General features: G+C 40.5%; 1 protein-coding gene across 22 annotated transcripts in view; it reads right to left on the minus strand.

The window, feature by feature from the left end:
• fnbp1b (formin binding protein 1b) overlaps positions 1–20,885 on the minus strand; it is a 106,805-nt gene that overhangs the window by 45,271 nt on the left and 40,649 nt on the right. For all 22 annotated transcript variants that reach the window (XM_074689768.1, XM_074689769.1, XM_074689771.1 and 19 more), the window contains exons 3-6: positions 20,732–20,788; positions 18,573–18,720; positions 6,657–6,719; positions 3,956–4,060 (exon numbers count right to left, since the gene is read on the minus strand). In XM_074689768.1, coding sequence (XP_074545869.1) covers positions 3,956–4,060; positions 6,657–6,719; positions 18,573–18,720; positions 20,732–20,788 — 373 coding nt within the window. The remainder of the gene's footprint in view (positions 1–3,955; positions 4,061–6,656; positions 6,720–18,572; positions 18,721–20,731; positions 20,789–20,885) is intronic.

Raw genomic sequence — 20,885 nt, forward strand, 5'->3', positions numbered from 1 at the left:
CATCATTTTTCCATTGTCTCTTGTGTGCCATTATTTGGTGAACTGAATGAATAAAGTCTGAAAAATGACCAGGGATTAGGGTCACATTAAAAAAACAAAAGAATTTAACGGCATTAATCTAATAATTTTATTTGAATAAAGTCATAAATTAATGAGAAAGAACTCATTATCTTCGTCCATAGCTAGGCTACGAGAAGAGCAGAAGCCACCTGTAAATTATTTCATCTTTTTGGCACATCAACATAGCATTGTCATTTGTATAAGGACCTTAAGAAGAAGAAGCAAGAAACTGGGACTTTTCCAGAAACTTTCGTAAAGTTAGAAAGTTTTTTAATGATTAAGCTTTCTGTGGAACATTACTTTTACTAAGCCAATGCTCTACTTTCCTCATTTTTATACAGATAACCTAGCCAAAAACTTAACAATGAATTTATTCCCATAAATTTATGAGATTATTCTTGTAAATCCAAAGGGATGGGTACCTTTCACATCTGAAATGATATGGTACAAATGCCCTGTACCTGGCAGCCAGTATCTGTACTAAACGGTACCAATTTTTGGTACTTTTGTGTGATTATGTGATAATAAATGTTAATCTGTTGAATAATAAAATCTCAAAATTTCTCAATCTTATTTCTCAAAATATAACTTTGCAAAAGTGCGTTCATGTCCAGTAGGAAAATCGCCTACTCTTCCACTCTCACAGTTATGACTGTTTGATTGTACTTGAATGGGCACCCGGCACTACAGACAAATAAAGTACCTATCCCTTAAAATCTATGACTTAATTCTTGTAGATTTAAGTGATTAATCTCGTAAATTTCCTTTTTTTTCTTCCTTTGCGTTTTTCGTGGTCCTAATCCTGTCGTACTAAAGAAACAACACTTTCTGACAATTCTACACTTTATTCATTTACCAACCTCAACATCAGTGGCAACAGCAGAATGAGCTGCTAAGATCTACCAAAAACAAACCCCCTAATTTTTTGTGATTAGCTTATGAAGCATTCAAAGCTTTTAAAACACATCACAGTTTTTAACAAGGCTGGAAGATGTGCTGTGAGACAGCTTTTGTAACTTCACTGAGGTCGTGGTCAGTGTCAAAATAGCATTAGTGGACACAAACCTTCACACTCAAACAAACAGAAGTTGTGTCTCGTCACCTCTTCCTGAACCGTGGCTTGGTCGTCACATGAAGTCTATTTATCGTCTCTCTAAGAATGACATTTGATTTCTGCTTAACTTTCATTATTATGAGATACACGAAATGGGAAACGCTTACACTTAATTCTGACGGCTATTCAACTTTAACACCGAGCACAGCGAAGAGGCATAAACGCAGCACAAGCTTCAAAAACCACAGACACCTAAGTTTGGAGCTTAAAACAGACACGCTGACTTCCTTTCCTCTGTCACACACAGTTTAAACTCTCATTAAGAAATCACAGGTGGTTGAACTGATGATACAGACACAGTTTGACACGAGTCATTAAAGTATCTGTTTCAAAACAACAAATATGAAAAGGAATCAAAGATATATGGTAAGAAAATACATTTATCTCTCACAGTTGAACCATTTCTCTCATCTTAGTTTCTTCTTTTATAAACGACTAAAGACATTTTTTTTCTTACCCCATTGGCAACAAGCATCATTTTCCCTTTCAATTACTTGAAATAAGACATTTTTTCTTTTAAAAACTGTCGATTGAAGTGGCTCATATTAGGCCAAATGTGACATTTTTCCTTGATAGATGAGATAAATACTTGTTTTGATTTCAGTTTTTGCCAAGAATCATCCCTACAAAAATCAGTGGCACAGTTGGGCCCCCCTAACCAAAAAAATCTGGTTACGCCCCTGCTTATCTAAGAGAGATACACAGCAGAAATCCAAAGAAGAACTGAAAATATAAGAAAGTGTTATTTTTGTAAAAATTGTCTTATCCAAATTCAACTGAAAAGTCCAGTAAATGTTTTATTTTTAGTTATTAAAAGAAAAAAAATATGTTTAACAAAGTACTTTTTCGGTTTCTTTTATTAAAGGTCCCATATTATGCAAAAATCACTGTATTAAGTCTTTTAGTGAAATTTGTGGGTCTTTGGCTTTCCTCCCAGCCCACAAAATGTGATATTTAATGACAAAACCTGAACTTAGTAGTGCTTGTGAATGTAAAATCCTGACCTACAACGAGCTGTTTGGAATTTCCGGGGTTTGCCGACGTCAGCGATTCCTTTTTTTGACCAATCAGGAGCAAGTCTGACCTGATTGGTCCACCGGAGCAGATATTCGTGAACCTCCTCTACGCTGCTGGAGATAAATCTCTCCAGTTTTTGCAGCGGGGAGGAGAATGCCAAAGTTGAAGAACCATCACTGCTCTGTTTTAGGCTGTAAACAGCCACATAGTTCCATGCACAAGCTCCCCATCTCGGAAGAAGACAAGATTAAGTGGCTAGAGTTCATTTATGAGGGAAATGTTCCAGCTACACTCAGTAAAACTGTGCATGTGTGTGCTAGTCACTTCACGGCCGACTGCTTTTCCAACTTTGGACAGTCCAACAGAGGGCTAGCCAATAGACTGGTCCTGAATCCAGGCCCATTACCAACCATCCTCCAACAAACCTGGGACCCTGGAAATGTGAGTATTTTAAATGCTGTGTGCTGTGGAGCAGATGGAAGAGCTTTTCCTCAGTGTCCCCCCTGTCTCTGTGTTAGCTTCAGGATGCTAACTTTAGCTGCTGTTAGCCTGTTGTTTTAGCCTGTAATGTTATGGTAAACGAGCTTCGCTGTTTTCTAAACGTTGTGCACTCGGAGCTCGTGGCGCCGCTCTCAGTGACGTGGAAGAGCGGGGCGGTATCAGCGGTGGCTCATTTACATATGAAGGCCACGCCCACTAAATCAGAGCTTTCTGAACAGAGGGGCTATGAGAGCCTGGAAACAATGCTGCTGTGCTTGATTTATTGGCTTTTTGGACCAAAACATGTTACCACCATTTCATGTGTCTTTTAATTCACAGAAAGATTTTTGTGTTAGAGAATATCAAAGTGAGAACTGGAGTCAGTGCAATAATGACTCAATCATTGATTCTGGAGAACTGGAAAGCACTAAAAGAACAAAACTGGGTCAAGTATGAGCCTCTTTAAGCTTCACAAATAAACTTTAGCTTTTCTAAACAGTTTCCAAATCTGTTCCACAAAGGCGTCAGTGGAAAGATTTTCTTTTAATTTCCCTTGAAAGAGAAGAAAATGAAGGATAGCGTAATCTGGATGTTAAAATAATGATGTGGTTGTTTGATCTGATGCAGTCTAAGTGGTACATCTGTGTCCGGATGTTCGCTCTTGTAAGGATAATTTTCAGGATCAAAGAATCTGGTGTGTTAACTCTCACTGGTTTCTTGACTTGCTGTTCCGGCTCTTTCCAGTTGAGCCCACTGCAGCCCTGTGGCTGTGCGTCCAGAGCGCAGAGAGACTCTTTCTTTCAGCCTAAATTTGCATAATAATCGGCTCTGAACTGTGTCAACTCTGAGCCCGAGTTCTGCTCCAGCAGCTGATGAAACAGCAGGAGCACGCGCTGCTGACCCATGATGCCTTGCGGGCGTGGGAGCTGTGTGGTTTCCAGGCTGAAATTTGGAGGGGCTCATTTAATTGGTTATGACAACAGGAAATGACATCAACATTGAGCCCAGAGGGGGTGAATGTGGTGTGTGAGTCCTGGAAATTTGGTGCATGAATTCATGTATGGATTTAATTTTCATAAATTGAGATTCTTTGGTTTAGGAAACACACAGCGCTCTGTTGCTAAGGCTCACAGCACACGAGGACTCACGGCTGCTATCAGCTTTGTTTATCAGCAGATAAAAGTCCAAAAGTAAAACAAAACAGTGAAAGAAAAAAAGAAGAAAGGGTGCTCGGTGATAGAGTGAGGAAGGCCAGGCGTGTGATTGGACTGAGATGACACATACCTTCTCCACGTCAGCCTTAGTCACGTTAATGTCAGCATCCATCTTCTCAAAGTACTGCTGTGCTCTGTCGGCCTCTTTGCAGTCCCTCTCAAACCTTCGTTTACACTGAAAAGATAAAAAACACACACATGTAACTCAAATGAAGCCATAAATTGACTTTTAAATAGGCTTCGTAATGAACGTCATAACATGAACATATACGTCATATCAGTTTCAGACTCAGCATTGTGCCACAGAGGTCAGTTTATGCTGCTGACACAGCCATGGGGTTTGTCAAAGTCTGCAGCCTGCAGATTAAACAAATGTTCATAGTGGTCATTTGTGTACAGAAAAACAAGCATTCATCCAACCCTCTTTCGACCCCTCGATGTGAACAATCAGTGTTTGTTGGGCCAGCGTGCACTCTGAACTATGCCTATCTGCCTCACACACAAAGGGAGCATTGAATGGGCAGCGGAGTTTGAGGAGGACAAGGCAGTTATGCATCTCTCTCACACTCTTTCTGTCCCCCGTCAAAGGGGCCAGGCGGAGATAAGGAGTGGTTCTGCGTTAGCGCCTTTACTTAAACAAATAAAACAATCCTTATCTCATCTGTGTTTCCTGTTTTATGTTTTTTAGAAAGCTTGAAACTCTACGTTCTATGAATTCAACAAGTAGTCCATACAATCCTATTTAAGTAGTTAAACCTGTATCTTTTAACAAAGAGGAAACATCCTTTTTAAGATAAAACTTTGTCTTTGGTTATTTTTTTTTACTTGTTGTAAAAGAGACCAAAATTTAAAACAATGCATTTTAATGACTAACAAAAGCAATCTAAACCATTAGGAAAATACTGTTTTTTTTTTGTTTTTTTTTTGTAATTTTGAATTTTGAATGCTAACAGCTGCTACAACGGGGGTAGGTACAAAACAGTGAAGAAATACACTTTTCTGCTTTTTCAAACTGCAAGTGGCTTTATCGTCAGGAAATACCGCCCGAACATGTCCTGGAAAAGACCTTATCATTTTGACCACAGGGGGGTGCCAAAACCAACACAAGCAGAAAGTTCCTCACAGGAGCTTTAACATACAGATTTTGAACAGTCATCACACAAAGCTTATGATTCCAGGACATACAACATGAAATGTGATATCTGTGTCATAATTAACCTTCAATGTTGGAAGTGCTGTCATTTAATGGTTACATACTTATCTATTTTGAATTTTTTATGATCAAATTTCCTTTTTATTAAATGAAAAATAAGGATCAGATCAGATCAAATCTATTCATGGTGCTACACAACATTCACATTTATGTTACCACAACGTTTAGACAGCTCATCTGCTTTGCATCTGATTGATTAAATATATTTATTTGTTCATTTTAAATCAAATTTCACTTTTATCAGTACTTAAGCTTCTGTTTTACGTATTCAGTTATGTTATTTTCAGGCTGTTAAAAATCTGTACTGTTTCCTTTTCCCCACTTTTATGCAAGTTTTGTTTTATGCAGCTGTTCATTTCATTTATTGGCAATTCTTACAATTACTGCATCTCTGATTTGTGCATTTTTTATACTCATTTGTCTTTTAAGGTTTAAGAAAAGGAGTACCTCAGGGTAGGGATGCACTCATATGAAAATTTGGCAGAAACCGATATCAATATTGGTTAAAAAAAAAAAAGAAAAAAAGAGAGAGATCTAAGATGATGCGTCGGTGTAGTTCAGAGAGAAAGAGCGGTGCAATGGTGAGAAAAGACGACCATGGAGAGGATCAAAGGATGGAGCACCCAAGACGAAAAGGATCTAAAAAGAGTATTTGTTGTCTGTTTTTTGGATCAAAAACAGGAAGAGAGACATAAAAGAAGAGAGTCCACTCTTTTTAGGTAGATTTGGTCTTTACATAGTCAGAGAAAACAAGATTATTTGGGTCTTGAAAGATCGTTCAAGATGCTCTGAAAATGGCTAGCAGCCAATTAGTTTTTTTTTTTGTTGTGAATCCCCACCTCAGGGTTTTATGCTTGGTCCTCTATTATTTTGTTTTCATTTAGAAACATGGTTTACTGCCTAATAAACCTGCTCCCTCTGCTGTAATCATCATGTCCACATTGTGTGCTTTAGGATTATGCAGCTCTAATGTTGATGCCCGGTAATTAAACTTTATAAACAATGGATAGATTAACAACAAATAGACTGGATCACTACTTGTTGTGTATGGTGTTCTCTATTGAAATCCAGATTACAGACCATGTTGTCTCGATGAAAGCTGGACTTTGAAACAAAGCAAAGACGGGGACTTTTTTCTGTTTTTCAAAATCCAAATGCTGTGTTGACATTTAGAATGGCCATCAATTTTCTCAGTTTTCTTATAGATCCACTGTAAACAACACTTTCAGCATCAACAAAAGTTCATAAAGGTCATTTTAGGCATGAAACTGCTACTGGCTACTTCCTGGATGGTGAGTTCTTTGTTTGTCAGATTCTATTTCAGCTAAAGTCTTTTTTTTTTTTTTTATAAAGTAAAAACAGAGGACCCCAAGGAAGCATTTTTCGATTTTGAAATCTTCAGAAAATGAAGTTTGATTAAATCCAACTGCATCATTTTGGAAACAATATCAAAACTATGTGGTAATAAGGTGAAGTTCTTCTTTTTAAGTGTTGTGTATTGTCACCAGCTAAAACCAGCGTGTGAATTTCAGTACTGCTTATGAAGATGTTGACTTACTGATTCCAGCTGTTTCCACGAGCTCTCGATGTGCTGCTGTGCCTTACGCCCATCATGGAAATGCTGCGAGACAGAGAGAAAAGAGGAAACATTATCCCCCTGTTCAGAAGCTGAGAGGATTCAGAAACAGGTGAACTTGACCTTGAGCATCATGAGGATGATAAATGAGAAGCAGCTGGAATGAGCCACACGAGTAAACCATTAAATATAAAACATTATGATTATTACTCACAGTGGGACAGGGGAGTATTAGCGTCAGCGCTGAAAGTAGGGCAAATACTGCAGCTGCATTAAAAATGAAGACCATATAACCCATGAGCTTAACCGTGCCAGATCTGTACAAACTCAAGCAAATGGCTTTAAGTATATTTGATTAAAGATCAACCAGATTGAGGCCCCCAGAGGTCTGCACATGTGCACCCCAGCTGTTGGTTTTTAAGCTTCTTCTATAGGAATAATAAAAGACTTCCACATACTCTAAAACCTAACTTTAAAGAATGTATTTATAAAAAAAAGATACTGGCAGCATCTGGAGGTACGGGCCTGTGTCATTAGTGACAGTCTGAATGTAAACATTGTGAGATAATAACTGTAAACCTCTTGGCATCATTATTCAAAGCATGACAGTTTTACCCTCATTTCTCTTGCATATCATCACCCACAAACTTTTTCTTATTCGACTGCCTTTGTTTCTTTTAATTTTTCATCTCTGCATTCGAAGTGGATCATTATTTTGTTGGTCGTGGACACCAAACTGGTTTTGTCTACAGTGATATATTTTACTATTTTTTGTCCTGTGTTTGTCTGGAGATCCTACATGTAACCATGGCAGCATTGTTTACATGTGCAATCAGCTGTTAGCAGCCTGTAGCGTGTCAATGCTAACTGGTGCTAGGCCAGATGTTTCCCACAAAGTGAGGAGAAGGAGGTAAAGATGACATGTTGGTTCTCAGGTGTGAGCTAAGAAGTGACGACATGGACCTGTCCTTCCATCCATCGTTATTAGGAACGTAAGATCTATCTCAAATAAGATGGACAAGCTAGCCATGCTAACCCAGCAACAGAGGGAATACCAGAAGGCAGAGTAGCATCATGCTAGTCACAGACATGGCTAACAGAGCTAACACCAGACACCAACGCCACATGTGAAGAGCTTCACCTGCGGTGAGCAGACAGGATCCAGGAGACAGAGACTGAACAGACTGCTGAAGAAGCTCAGTCCTGGACCCTGTGGAGGTGGAGGCTGGCTGACTGGACAATGATGGATTTTCTTATGCTATCTCTATTCACTTTCTTTCTAAACTTTTGTTTTCTTGATTGCTGCTGTGACTCCTGAATTTCTCCTCTGGGATAAATAAAGTATTTTCTATTCTAATCTCAAATTCTAATTCAGGATCGGCTACCTATAGCTACCTATATCTCCCCTCTTATTCTGTCTTCATACCCAAAGCTGGGTTTGTATGTTATGTTTAAATGTAAAGCAATGAATCTACACTACAAAAATGAAGTTAAAAAAAAGCAACAGTTGTGTCTGCGATGAATAAAAAGGAAGTAAAATATCAGGAAGATGACAGTTACAACTGTTTAAGTAGATACTACACAACAAAGCTTCAGTTACTGAGGAGGAAATAGGATACGATATGAATTCAGATTCCAGTGAGCGTACCATCAGATAAAAACAAAACCACAGGCGCTCAGACAGCGCAGTCGAGGGAGACACAGACTTGGCAAGTGTGACATTGAAGTCCAGACTAGGTGACAGCTGCAGGTCTGGACTCATACAGCACACACAGTACACACTGTGTGGTTTTATAAACCGCCTCACTTGGCCTATATCCCTGCAGGGGAGCAGGGCACGGGGCCCAGAGGCAGAGCATATCTCTGCACAGCGCTACGTGGAGCACAGCCAGATCCTGTGGAAACACAGAGGATGAATTTTACACCTCTGATTGGCTTCCTCACAAAGCTTCAGTTTTTTTTTAATTTTAAGTCTTTAAAGAATCCAAAAAGTCAACTCAAAATGGAAATCACACACACAAGAAACTTGACTATCAATGAGGTAACCCCTGGTTACAGAGGCTGCGGAAGTAGCTGAGCTGAATATCGATGCTGCCATTGAATAACAAACCGGGTCTTTTATACAGATTTGAAAGCTTGAGGTAGAGGAACTCAGCATTCTGTGGATTTTCTCATCCACACAAACCCACTCGGTGAAATTCACGAGAACCGTAAGCTGAATCTCATCTGAGGAGTTAGTGAGAAAGTGAGAACGCGGTCTGGTTCACCTCAGATACTCGCACTTCTCTTTTCCCAAAGGGAAGCAGAGCAGAAACAGGAAGTGTTCCAGTGTTTCAGAGGAAGTATTTGAGCTCAAACAGAAACGGGACAGTGTGGAGCCCCCGTTGAAGTGACGTGTTACGAGGCATTTTGAGGGGGTTGGTTTGATTCCTGCTAAAAACCTGACCTTCACTTCCTGTTTGATACGATCAAGTCTCGCTAAATGATGATAAGACAAAGCGAGGACACCTTACAGCCTTTCTGAAACATCACACAGATGCAGCCTGGATGACATCACCGTTTCTGTGCAGCCAAATATTTGTCTCCATAACAACATATCTGAAAAATATCCCGCATCCCCGGCTGGCTGCATCAACAAATCTTCAATCACCGAGAAGATAAACAAACTACAGTGACACTCTTTCCCAAACACCTCCAGCAGATTAACCGAGATCTTAGCAGGAGGATGAAGGAGGAGATAAAACGACTTCACTTTCTGACACGATGAAAACGAGAGTGAGTCAACGCACATCTGTGACACAGGTGGTGAAGATGCAGATGTTCTGCAGCTTGTTTATCAAACGTAGGAAAGGGAATGGAAAATGTGATAAGATTAGAAGAAACGACAAATCTTGTATTTGTTTAAAAAGCGTGGCACAAGACTTTTCTTTCTTTAATTAACTCATGCTTGTTGACAAGGGATGCATGATTCGGTGCTTTAAATACAGCAAATTTCTCTTCAGGTATAGAGGGATTATTTGTTTATCAACAACGCCGGGTGTGTGCGCAACTTGGGTGCAGAAGCACTGCAGAGTATAATGGTTTGTCAACTGACGTGGAGGAGTTAACCACCAAAAAAAACATTTTTAAACTAAATATCAACACTTATATGGATGTTAAACATCTCCTTGGTTTGCGAAATAGCAGCAAAAGGAGAGATATTAGGTGGACAGACATTTTTAGCTGAAAAATCCCACGATGCTCATGATTGCATCATCCGTGGACACTTGCCAGACTGTGACAGACCAGGATGTAAACGTGTGTCAATAAATCAGAAACCCTCCCAGACCAAAAAAGCACACAGACTGCTGAGTCTGAGACCCAGTTCATAATTAAAGAACCAGAAAACTACGTCTAGTGTTAATTATTTACCCACAGACGTCTCTGGTGTTTCAGTGTAAAATGTGACCCTGTTAACTGGTGACTCTCGGCCGTTAATCACTGATACTGTCAACTGAGAGTCACCAGTTAGCATGGTCGCTATTAACTCCAAAACACCGGTTGCTCTGTGACGGTCAAAACTTGATAGAAGTTGCCTCTGTTGTATGGTATCATTTCTAACAAACTGACCAAAGGACAATCATACATTTTTATGCTAATAACAGCTTGTATTAAGTCTGTAAAAAACTCAAACTCATCTGAAGGAATGAAGCTAAATGCAGCTTCTATGGTAAAGATGTGTCCGCATCTTTATGATGACATTTATGATGACTGATAATCCCTCCATACAAAAAAGTGAAAAAAAGTGCTTTTTCTGCTTTATATTATTATTATTTTTTGCAAAAAATATATTAAAAATATATTAACTGTCTGATCCACAAGCCGCTTTTGGTAGATCTCCACCAAAGTAGAGTTGAGCCAGTCATCTGGTGTATTGCGGAATACTAAGTGCAGATTCAGCAGCACAAGCACAACACGGTAGTTTGTGATGGTCGCAACAACGGTACTGTTGTCCTGTTGTATGCGCTTGCGCGACGCAGAGTGTGACGTCAGCGTTTCCACTGAAAACGCCGGCTTGCTGTTTACACAGCAGCGGCGTCAGCAGCCTTTTAGAAAAATCTCACTCTGAAAGCCTTTTTCAAAAGTTTGCATTTCAGGTCGGTGGAAACCCCGTTTCTGTGTAAGCGCAAGGCTGAAACGCAACAAAACTTTTGCGTTTCAGCCTAAAACCGTTGTCGTGTAAACGGCCTCTTAGTGATGCCAACACAGTCAACATTTCCTCCATATTTTGTCCCTTGTGCTAACTGCAGACCCTAAACATGCCACCACCTGACCTCCATCAGCTCATATTTCTGCTCCTTTTCTTCACAGTTTGGTCTTTATAACATCTTCAGTAAGAACAGTAGAAAATGTTGGTAACGAACAATTTATGCACCCCATGTACAGACGATCATTCTGATGAAATATTGATGAGGAGGAGCTGAAACATGACACACTTTTCTCAAGGTTCACACCAAAAAGGATGGGACCTCACTTGATTCAAGCCATGTGACTTTGGAGCAAACCATTGCTGATTTATAGGGTTTTTTTCATTAATAACACAGTTGACACAGATTTCTCCGACACAAAGTGGATTATTTTATCTGTATAGAGTAATAAACACAAACATGCATTCTAGTGTTAATTTTGAGAAGCAAACGACATTTGAGAAAAATCGGACAGCACAGAAACTGCGAACTCCAATATTTAGTAAATTGATAAGTTTACCCCGTGGATTTGAAATATACCCCTAATTATAGAATAACTTTGGTATGAAATGTACAAATAAATCTATTATTAAATAGATGATCCACACTCTCAGTTTTTGTCATTTGGTTCTCTTAAAGTCCAGACTCCCTCCTCCCCTCCTGGAGCAGCTCTGATACCAGCTGTGACACGTGGAAAACAAGCAGGTGGGGAAATACTTGGACCTCTGTAGCTGAAATCTATCAACTGAGAAGGTCGAGCTCACAAACTCTACTCCAACCAGAATATTCCTACTCTCACGATATAATTACAAACCTGGATAATGTGAGTTTAGTGAGTGAAAACTGAGTCCATGGACTCCTGATGCAAACGTTCGATGAGTCGTAAGAAAGGCGAAAACTTTTCTAATCTGCCTCTCTCTGTTCCAGTACCGTTCCTTCACCAGACAGAGTTGATGTGAGACAGACACCCTCTGGCCTCGCTGAGTGTGTGTGACTTAGATCCTGTGTGACTCATAAGCTTTCCTCCACACAAAACTTTGTAATCTGAGAGCTGAAGGATTCCTTTTTTTATTTTCTATTTCAGCTCCGTTTGACGTGGCTGATTCAACAACTCCTTTTTATTTTCTGTGGCGCACCGCACCAAATTCTGGCATCAGACTCAAAAAACTACAATTCTTTAGCAAAAAACTGTAAGTTTCCGTTAGCATAGGCTCTGTTAGCATGCTAATCCAGTAGGCTGAACAACATGAATGTTTGCAGACTGGAGCAGGTGAGAGCAGCTTTAAATAACCAGTTGTTACAAAGAAATGTAAATCATGAGCGGTGGTGACGATAGCAGCGGTGTTGTGACATTTGTCTCATTTATTTATAAAGATGCACCGACCGCAGAGCTCAGAGAAGGTGAGGAGACAATTTTAAGTTGACTCGACCGCCACAGGCAGATAAGAATCCTAGTGGTTAGGGCTGAAAATAAATAAATTCATTAGTCTCAAAGTCTTTTTGAACTAATTTTGCGATTTGAAAATTGCTTTCTATTACATTGCGATGTCTGTTTCAATTCAACCAATTTTTCAGCCTTAATTCAGGTCCCCTTTTTTTCTGAAAAGTTTCGTTTTCATCAGTTATAAGAGATTAAAAATTAGGTTTTACGTCACGTTTAACAATGATTGACAGCTGACGTGTATTTTTTTTGTAAAATATGTCAGGAGGTAGATACTTCGCAGACTCTGGCTGCACAACGGCTGCCAATGGCAGCAACTGTGACAGGGAAATTTTGTCTTTAAAGGCAGAGCCACGCTGTCCAATCTATAGACAGTCAATGGGTGGCACAAAGACAAAGGAAGTCAATAGCAACTCTTTCTCAGTGTTTGACGTCACATCACTGACATTTGAATTAACACAAAACTACATAATTTAGCAGGCTTGAGGATTTCTGTCAAATTCTGTCACGGCAGCTAGGCTCATATCCTTGAATATTAAGCAACAAACAATGGTTTATATTTCAGATAAAAAAAATTTTAAGGCCAACATCGTTAGGGATGGATACCTTTCACATTTGAAACAATACAGTACCGATGCCCAGTACCTGGCAATCGGTACCAGTACTCTACAGTACCAAGTTTCGGTACTTCGTTGTGTTTATGTGGTAAAAAAATATCAATTTGTTTAATAATGAAATTTATTTTTTTCTTAATTTAACACAATTATTCTTCAGTATATAACCTTTCAATGCTGTGCTCATTTCTAGCATAGAAAATCACCTACTGTTCCCCTCCCTTACAGTCAAAAGGATACATTTAGGAAGGATACTTTACGTGAATCGATACCCGGTACTTTTGCCAGAATTCGATCAGCACCTATAAAAGTACCTAATTTGGTACCCATCCCTAAACATCGTCCAATTCTGGAAAGGGAACTTCTTACTTAAAAAAAAACAAGTGGAGCACCAGGATAAAGGCTTGTGGTGAATTAGCTTGCATACTCTCAGATGCCCTGCGTTTATTGTGATACATTAAAAAAAAAAAAATCCACTGTCCCGCCAGTGGTCTCGCCTCGGCCTTCCCCACTACCCCTCTCACGTCAGCTAGCTGCTCAGCTACCGAAGCGTCATGGAGCCAGAGAAGACCGAAACCAGGAAGCTGTTACTGTTACCCTCCACAGGGAAGGGAAGAAAACAAAAAAGTTTTGAGGAAAAGGCTGAAGCAAGGGAGAATTATGAGCGATACAGGTGCCAACAGAGACTGAATATTGGTGAAATGTACAACCGGTGGAAAAAGCTGCAGAGGGATTTGAGACTGAAGACTGACGCAGAGACAGCTGAGTTTCTGTTGAACAGGTAATGATTTTGTTTACCACAGTGGGAGACGTCAGCTGAATAACTCTGATTAGTCTGTGCCTATCCTGGCTAATGACTGAACGCTGCTGGTTGGAATGGGTCGGCTCTGCTCTGCTCTGATCAGCTGGCAGTGGCAACGCCAGACCCGCTTCACCCCGCTAATTTACAGTTTTGCGTTGGTCCAATCGAAAATGCTACCACCGTGTGTTACAAGGGGGATGACTGTTGTGTTTGTTACATTTTCTGCCGGACGGCTTTTAAAGAAATACAAGAACAAAAATCACCTCCCGTTGCCGGCCAGAAGAACAAAAACTAAACCCCAAAACAGACGTACCAATGTACACACACTCACACACACACGTTTCCACACTGGGTGATCTCTTAGTCATTCATTGACGTGACTTGGTTCATAGGTATGTGCACCTGCAGTCCTGCACAGTTGTCAGCACACATACAATCATAGGACTCTATATATAACCACAGATCACAGAGAAAGTAGAGACCAGAGCGTCGTTAAAACCTCTTCAGACTTTTTCTCCTCATGTCAAAAGCGTTAGGCATCCATTCATTCAGAGTAATATCGTGCTCTGGACAGAAAATCCACCACTTGACTTTTCCTCCGTGTCTCCTGTTTGTCTGTTTACTCAACACACGAGGGCATGTGAGGCCTCTCCAGAGAGACGTGCTGTTCCTTCGCTCTTACACCATTTTCCTCTTGACCTCCAGGAGATGAATGAAAACCCACCTTAACAGGTTTTATCGAGTATTAAGCTTTTCTGCTGACTTTCCAGTAAATGTAACGCTTATTTCCACAGACAGCCGGCTGAGTAAGATGTGTCCTTTTTTCTTTTTCGCTGGCTGGTTGAACATGCCACAATGTCACAAGACGCCTTCCTCTGGCGGATGAAGTTATGAGCTGCGCTGTGGGTGCAGAGGAGGACGCTCAGATCACTTTAGTAACACGTGTTGATACATGTGGTGAATACAGTCACATTTATCAGTGTTACAGCCAGCTCAGGAATGTAGAGATGATACCTTAGCCTTGGCCTGTGCTGACCAAACACCTTATTATGATTCCTCAGCACAATGACAGACTACTGAGGCTTAGGCTCTTCATCCCATATTAACCCACAGCAACAGCTCAAATCTAATCAAAAGAGCCGTCATGAAACACTTTGCATTGAAAAGCATGACTCGTACAGCCAGGTTCCTTTTTCTTCAAAAACAACTCTGGGCTCATATTGGGTAAAAATCCTTTAAGACGGCATTCTTGGCCTCACCTCTTTGCCACCCTGAGCAGAGCTTAACCAGGGGTTCACTCAGGGAAACGGTAAAAAAACAAGCCGGGTACAGTTGCGTAACAAACCCTACATGAGAAACTAATGAGGTATTATTCTTCTGTTCCTCCTGGTTTGTCGTGGGGATTTCACCTGTCCAATAAGCTTCCTGTAAATACAGGAGTGGGAGACCCTGACCCTCCTGTTCTAATCCTGCTGTCTTGGTCTGCTTGAACAGCTTAGTCTGAAATGAAGACCAATTTAATGAACCAACAACAGAAGAGGGAAAACAGAGGATAGTTTGATTCTGCTCATGTTGAAGGGAGTTCTCCTTCATTTCAAATCCAGGCTCTATTCTGTTTCTAGTCTAGATAACGAATTAATAAAAATGTTGAAGTCGAAGTCTGTTAGCCAAAAAGAGATGAGAAGTTTGGGGAGTAGAAAGTGGGAGACATGTAGCAAAGGGTCCTGGGTGGGAGCTGAACCATAGACTGTAAAAAAATGGACGTCATCTTCCTTGGCTCGAAGTGAGGTCTCCACAAAAACTGTTCCCCCTGGTGGCTGGCTGCAGTATAGGTTAAAAAATCCATCTCCCCAGTCATTCCAGATGGGCTGTGGTCAAACTTTAAAAAAATAATACACCTCTTAGAAATGTTTCTCACGTCTGATTGTTGCGGTGATTTGAAGATATCATTTGGCTGCGTTGTATTCAAGTCCTCTTTTTTTCTGAAAAGTTTCGTTTTCATTACTTATACAAGGTTAAATAACAAGGCTTTACGTAACGTTTAACGATGATTGACAGCTGACGTTCTTGTGTATTTTTTGGGGGGATTGTAAAACATGTTCGGAGGTAGAGTCAAGAAGTGATTAGACTCTCATAAGAAAAAAAATAACGACTATTATTGTCACCCAGCTCCACTCAAGTCTCCCAGAATCCCTCATCGTCCCTACTGCGCAGACTCTGGCTACACCACTGCTACAATGGCGGCGCCTGTGACAGGGGTATTTTGGCTTCAAAACCGTACAATGGTAAATGGCGGAGCAGTTAATGAGCTGAACCTGTGACCTCTGGGACGAGGATGCCCCGCTATCAGTACTCAACAGTTCTTCAATTCAGACAATTCAGAATCATTCTTCAATTTATAAACTTGCAATGCTCTGTTCATGTCCAGCATGGAAAAGCGGCTACTACTTAGAGTCACAAGGATGTGTTTAGGTACCTAAACATGGTACCTTTTGATTTTACGTGAATCAGAACTCGGTACTACAAACGGGATTTTGTCGGTACCTTTAAAAGTACCTAATTTGGTACCCATCCATAATCAGAGCTCATCCTTAAAACACAAAGCCATTAACAAACAAAACAGGAAGTCCAGTTAGAGGTAGATTAGCAAGTCTCGTGTTTTAAAGAGCAAAAACTGAGCAAAGCGTTGGTTCAGGTTTAGCCTGTTTATCAGGGCTGGGACTTTGACTGCGAGTCCAGTTTCAGGATTCATTCAGGGGATCTGACATCTCAACTTTTTTTCCAACCTAGTTTATAAATAAAGACTGAAATGAAGGACTTAAATTTAAGAAAAACTACTTTTGAACAAAAACATCACAATTTAAAATTGTCAAAAAATTACTTCAATACATTGTTTTTTTTATTCCAACCCTACTGCTTACTCTTCTGGTCTTCCTGCAAATCACTTAGCAGGGTGGGACACACCTCCACCCCAGCTCCTCCTTTCATACAATGTCTAATTTTACCGGCGTAGATTTTGCTAATTTTTGCTGCTGCTTTCCCTGCAATGGCTGTTCATGTATTCACATGAAAGAAAGGGGAGGTGTGGCCTCCCCATATTACACTTTGGCCTTCCATGGGCATGTGGAAGAGCAGGACACACCCAGAACGGAGTGATACCACCAAATACAATATATTGGATGCAAATAATGCCTGCAAGTGACAAAATAAGGAACTTTAGTTTGTGTTCATTTCTCAGCAGGTTGAAGCAATCCACTGATAAATCTCGAAGACCACAAGTTATGCAAAACCGAGGACTTCCAGTCAGACACCACCATGACGGCCACAAAGGGGAAGAGCTCCCGACTGAACCAGAGTAATTAGAGTAATACTCCCATAAAACCAAAGAAGAACTTTCTAAATAAAAGCTTACAAGGTACTGAGCAGTAAACGATAGAAAAAGAAACAGGAGTCGGGAAGGAAACAAGACGCAACAACCTAAGCTAAAAGTAGCTAGCTAACAGTGCGAGGAGTTCAGCAAGCTATGTTGGAGAAATGACCGACATGGGTCTGATTCTGCAAGAATTGAGAGGGTTTCGAAAACAGATGAAAGAATAACTCCTAGAGGATAGGTGGGGCCACAGCCGCCAGAAGATAACCAAGTTTCTAAGTTATGCAAAACTAAGTCTGAAGTTTGAATATTGTGGAGTTTTCTTTCTTCAGGACAGACTCACAAAGTGACCTTTAGTTTTACAACCCCTTCCAGCACATGAACAACTCAAAGAGTATCGTTTTCTATGATTCATGAGTGTTAAAAGCACAAGTTTGTGGGTAATAAAAGCATAATGAGGGTATTCACTCTACAAGACACTGTTCTGATTCAGATCTGATTAACGTTTGATAAAATGATCCTCTGTTCTGAACAGATACTGGATTTTATCAGCCCGTGGTACAAAGGGAAATCCCCCCTCACACACAGCTTATTTAAGAGAGGCAAACACATGACAATTTCATGATACGAGCAGCTGAAAACAGGGGGATTCTCTATGAAGAGAGAATGAGAGGCTTGTAGCAGAAGAAAAGAGGAAAAGAGGAGGAAGTGTGCAGAGAAATGAAGAGGAAGAGAGATGTCAGGGGAGCATCCTGCAGACAGAGTCTATCTTAACGCCACAGAGGGAGGATAATACGCCAAATGAGACTGAATCAGCGCCACGGGGGAAACCAGGTCTGCAGGGGTTTGAAGCTCTGGAAATCCCCTTAAAACTGCATCTTAAATCAGAATATATCTCTACTTCCTGTAGTCACAAAAGAAGCATCTCCTCTAAAAAAGCAGGGGCGCTGTGCCTTTGAGCGGCCTTCTGGTTTCTGGTTTTCCACTCCAGTTCCCTCAGCTGGACTTCCATGACACAACAATCCATGACAGACTTTCAAGCGAGTCATTTCTTCCAGCTTGTTAGTTTCTCTCCCTCCTCATCCACCAGCTCTTTAAATTTCACATGCACCACTCTGTTATCTCTGAATCATGTGCTGCATGAAAAGTGACTTCATCATTTAAGGACAGCGTGTGGTTCACCATTTCTCTGTAAGCCGGTTTGAACAGAGAGAAATACGCAGGAAATGATCCAGAGGGGAGGACTCTGCTCCATAAAAAGGACTCCTCGGTCACGTTTCGCTCTTCTGGGGAGCCTTTGGGTGTTTCTATATTTGCTCAGCGGTGACCTCAGTTGGCGCTGAACAGAGTACGCAGCGAGAGCAGGTTGCAGAGCCCTTTTCCTACTCACTACAGTGAATGTTAATCCCAGCACAAAACAGATAAAGTAAAAAAAGTGATCTTACCGATTTCCTCTCTGCCTTGATCTCCTGTAGATAGCGCGAAAGCTCGCTGATGATTTGAGCCGTCAAGTTCTCTGCTATGACTTCATGCTGACCCGCATAGTCGTTTAATTCATTGAGCGTCGTCAGGAAGGCTCGACAGAAGGTGTACCTGGGTAGACACCAGACAGTGACAGTCAAGACAGAAGAAAATGACTCAAAACAAGAGAAATTAAAGGAATAGTTCAACATTTAAGGATTTATCTGAATCCTATTTCATAAAATTCTCTCTGACCACAAAAACTTTGCCTACTGCCACCTCTAAAACTTGGGATTTAAAGGGAAACTCCGGTTTTTTGACACCTGGACCTTATTTATAGGTGTGTGCATGCTCATATACTCACTCAGACAAACATTGTGCAGCTCAGAGTCCTTCAGAAGTTATTTAGATCCAACCGATTTTAGACGCACTTAGCGGGGGCCACGGCAAGGGAGCTTCAGCGCGGAACATAATCTCTGCAAAATCGCTCAATTCAGCTATATTTTTTCATCCATCGCCAGTGTTATCATAAAGTCAGCTCGTCTACTGTCTTCAGACTACAACTTTGAGTTTGACGGTTGTCCATACCGGTTTGGTCTGGATCTGGATGGAGCCTTCTGTCTAGGGATGTCCCGATCTGAAACACTGATCGGTATCGGCACTCAATGTGGCTATTTTGGGAGGATCAGATGGCATCGGATTTCATTATGTGATCAGGACCGATCCAGTTTTCATGTGTCTTTAGCACTGTCCTGCTTTACACCTGCTGTAAATCAAACCAAGTTGCAAACATGTCCGCTGTGTTGGACTACTTCTCTTTGAAAAGCTATGACGGTAAAGTGAGTGTTCCTTGAGGAGGTACCAACAGGGCTCACTTTAATACAACAAATATGATTCGTCATTTACAACAGAATCACTCAACAGAGTACAGGATTTACCAATCGAACCAATCAGAGCAGTACCACCAGAAAAAGTGGGGGGCAGTGTCTAGGGATGGGTACCTTTCACATTTGAAACGATACGGTCCTGATGCCCGGTACCTGGCAATCGGTATCGGTACTCAACGGTACCAATTTTCGGTACTTTTTTGTGCTTATGTGGTAAAAAATATCAATTTTTTAAATAATAGAATATAAAAAAAAAAATCAACTTAACATACTTATTCTTCAGTATATAACCTTAAAATGCTGTGTTCATGCCCACCATGGAAAATTGCCTTCTCATCCATGCCATCACAGTCACAAAGATGCATCTAGGTACCTAAACATGGTACCTTTTGATTTTACATGAATCGGTACCCGGTACTTTTGACAGAATTCAGTCGGTACCTATAAAAGTACCTGATTCGGTACCCATCCCTAGCAGTGTCACTGTCTATCCAATACGTAGCTTTGGTGAAACACGAAGAAGAAATAACAATGAAGGATCTTTTGCAATGTATTTAACAGCCTCCCTAACCAACGCTGCCTCCTAGGGGTGGGAGGGGAAATCAGAAATCAATATCTCAAGATTTTTTGTTTGACAATATCAAAATTGGTATTCTTTGTCAAATGTTTTTTTTTTTCAAATTCAAATTCTTAATTTCAGTCTTTATTTATAAACTGAATAAGAAAAAAGTTTCCACTTTTCTCCAGCAGAGGGCGAAATGTTTCTCTCTGACTTACGTGATGTGCAATTTATGGGAAAATATGTCTCCTGACAAAGTCAGTAGACATAATCATCATCATTTAACTCTTTCATGGTCTGGTTTTAAAAAGGCAAACTGTAAATTGCATAAATCATAAATATCAAGGAATCACAATTTAGATCCAATCACCCTAAAAATCAAAACAAAATCAAATCATGAGAATAGCATATCGCCCCACTCCTACTGCCTCCATTTTGGTCTTTAATGCTCGCGGTACATTAGCAAAACTCCTCCACAGTCGCCTTGTTTGTTTTTGAGTTTTTTGGTGTCATAATTTTTTGACTCTGGGCTGCCCCCCCCGGTGGATGTATTGGTTAACTACAATAACGTAAAGGATGCATGGAAGTTTGTGAGCAGTGATAGTTACATCGTTTGAAAAGGACGTAAACATTTTTGTACAACAAGATTTTTCCCAAAACGCTATGCATCCTTTCATTTTTTCTCTGTCCAACTTACTTGCTCTCTTCCTCTTCTCTTGAGTTCTTCTTGGGTTGATACTTCTTTGATAAATTCCTGTGAAAACAAAGAATTCAGCTTAGTCAGACATGTCTTTCAGAAGCTTTCCTGAGAGCACACAAGATAGTGCACCATCACCCATTATATTTCCCTG

This window comes from Halichoeres trimaculatus, unplaced genomic scaffold, assembly GCF_033239565.1.
Source record: "Halichoeres trimaculatus isolate MK-OKI-2021-1 unplaced genomic scaffold, fHalTri1.1 fHalTri1_scaffold_16, whole genome shotgun sequence".
Taxonomy (NCBI): Eukaryota; Metazoa; Chordata; class Actinopteri; order Labriformes; family Labridae; genus Halichoeres; species Halichoeres trimaculatus.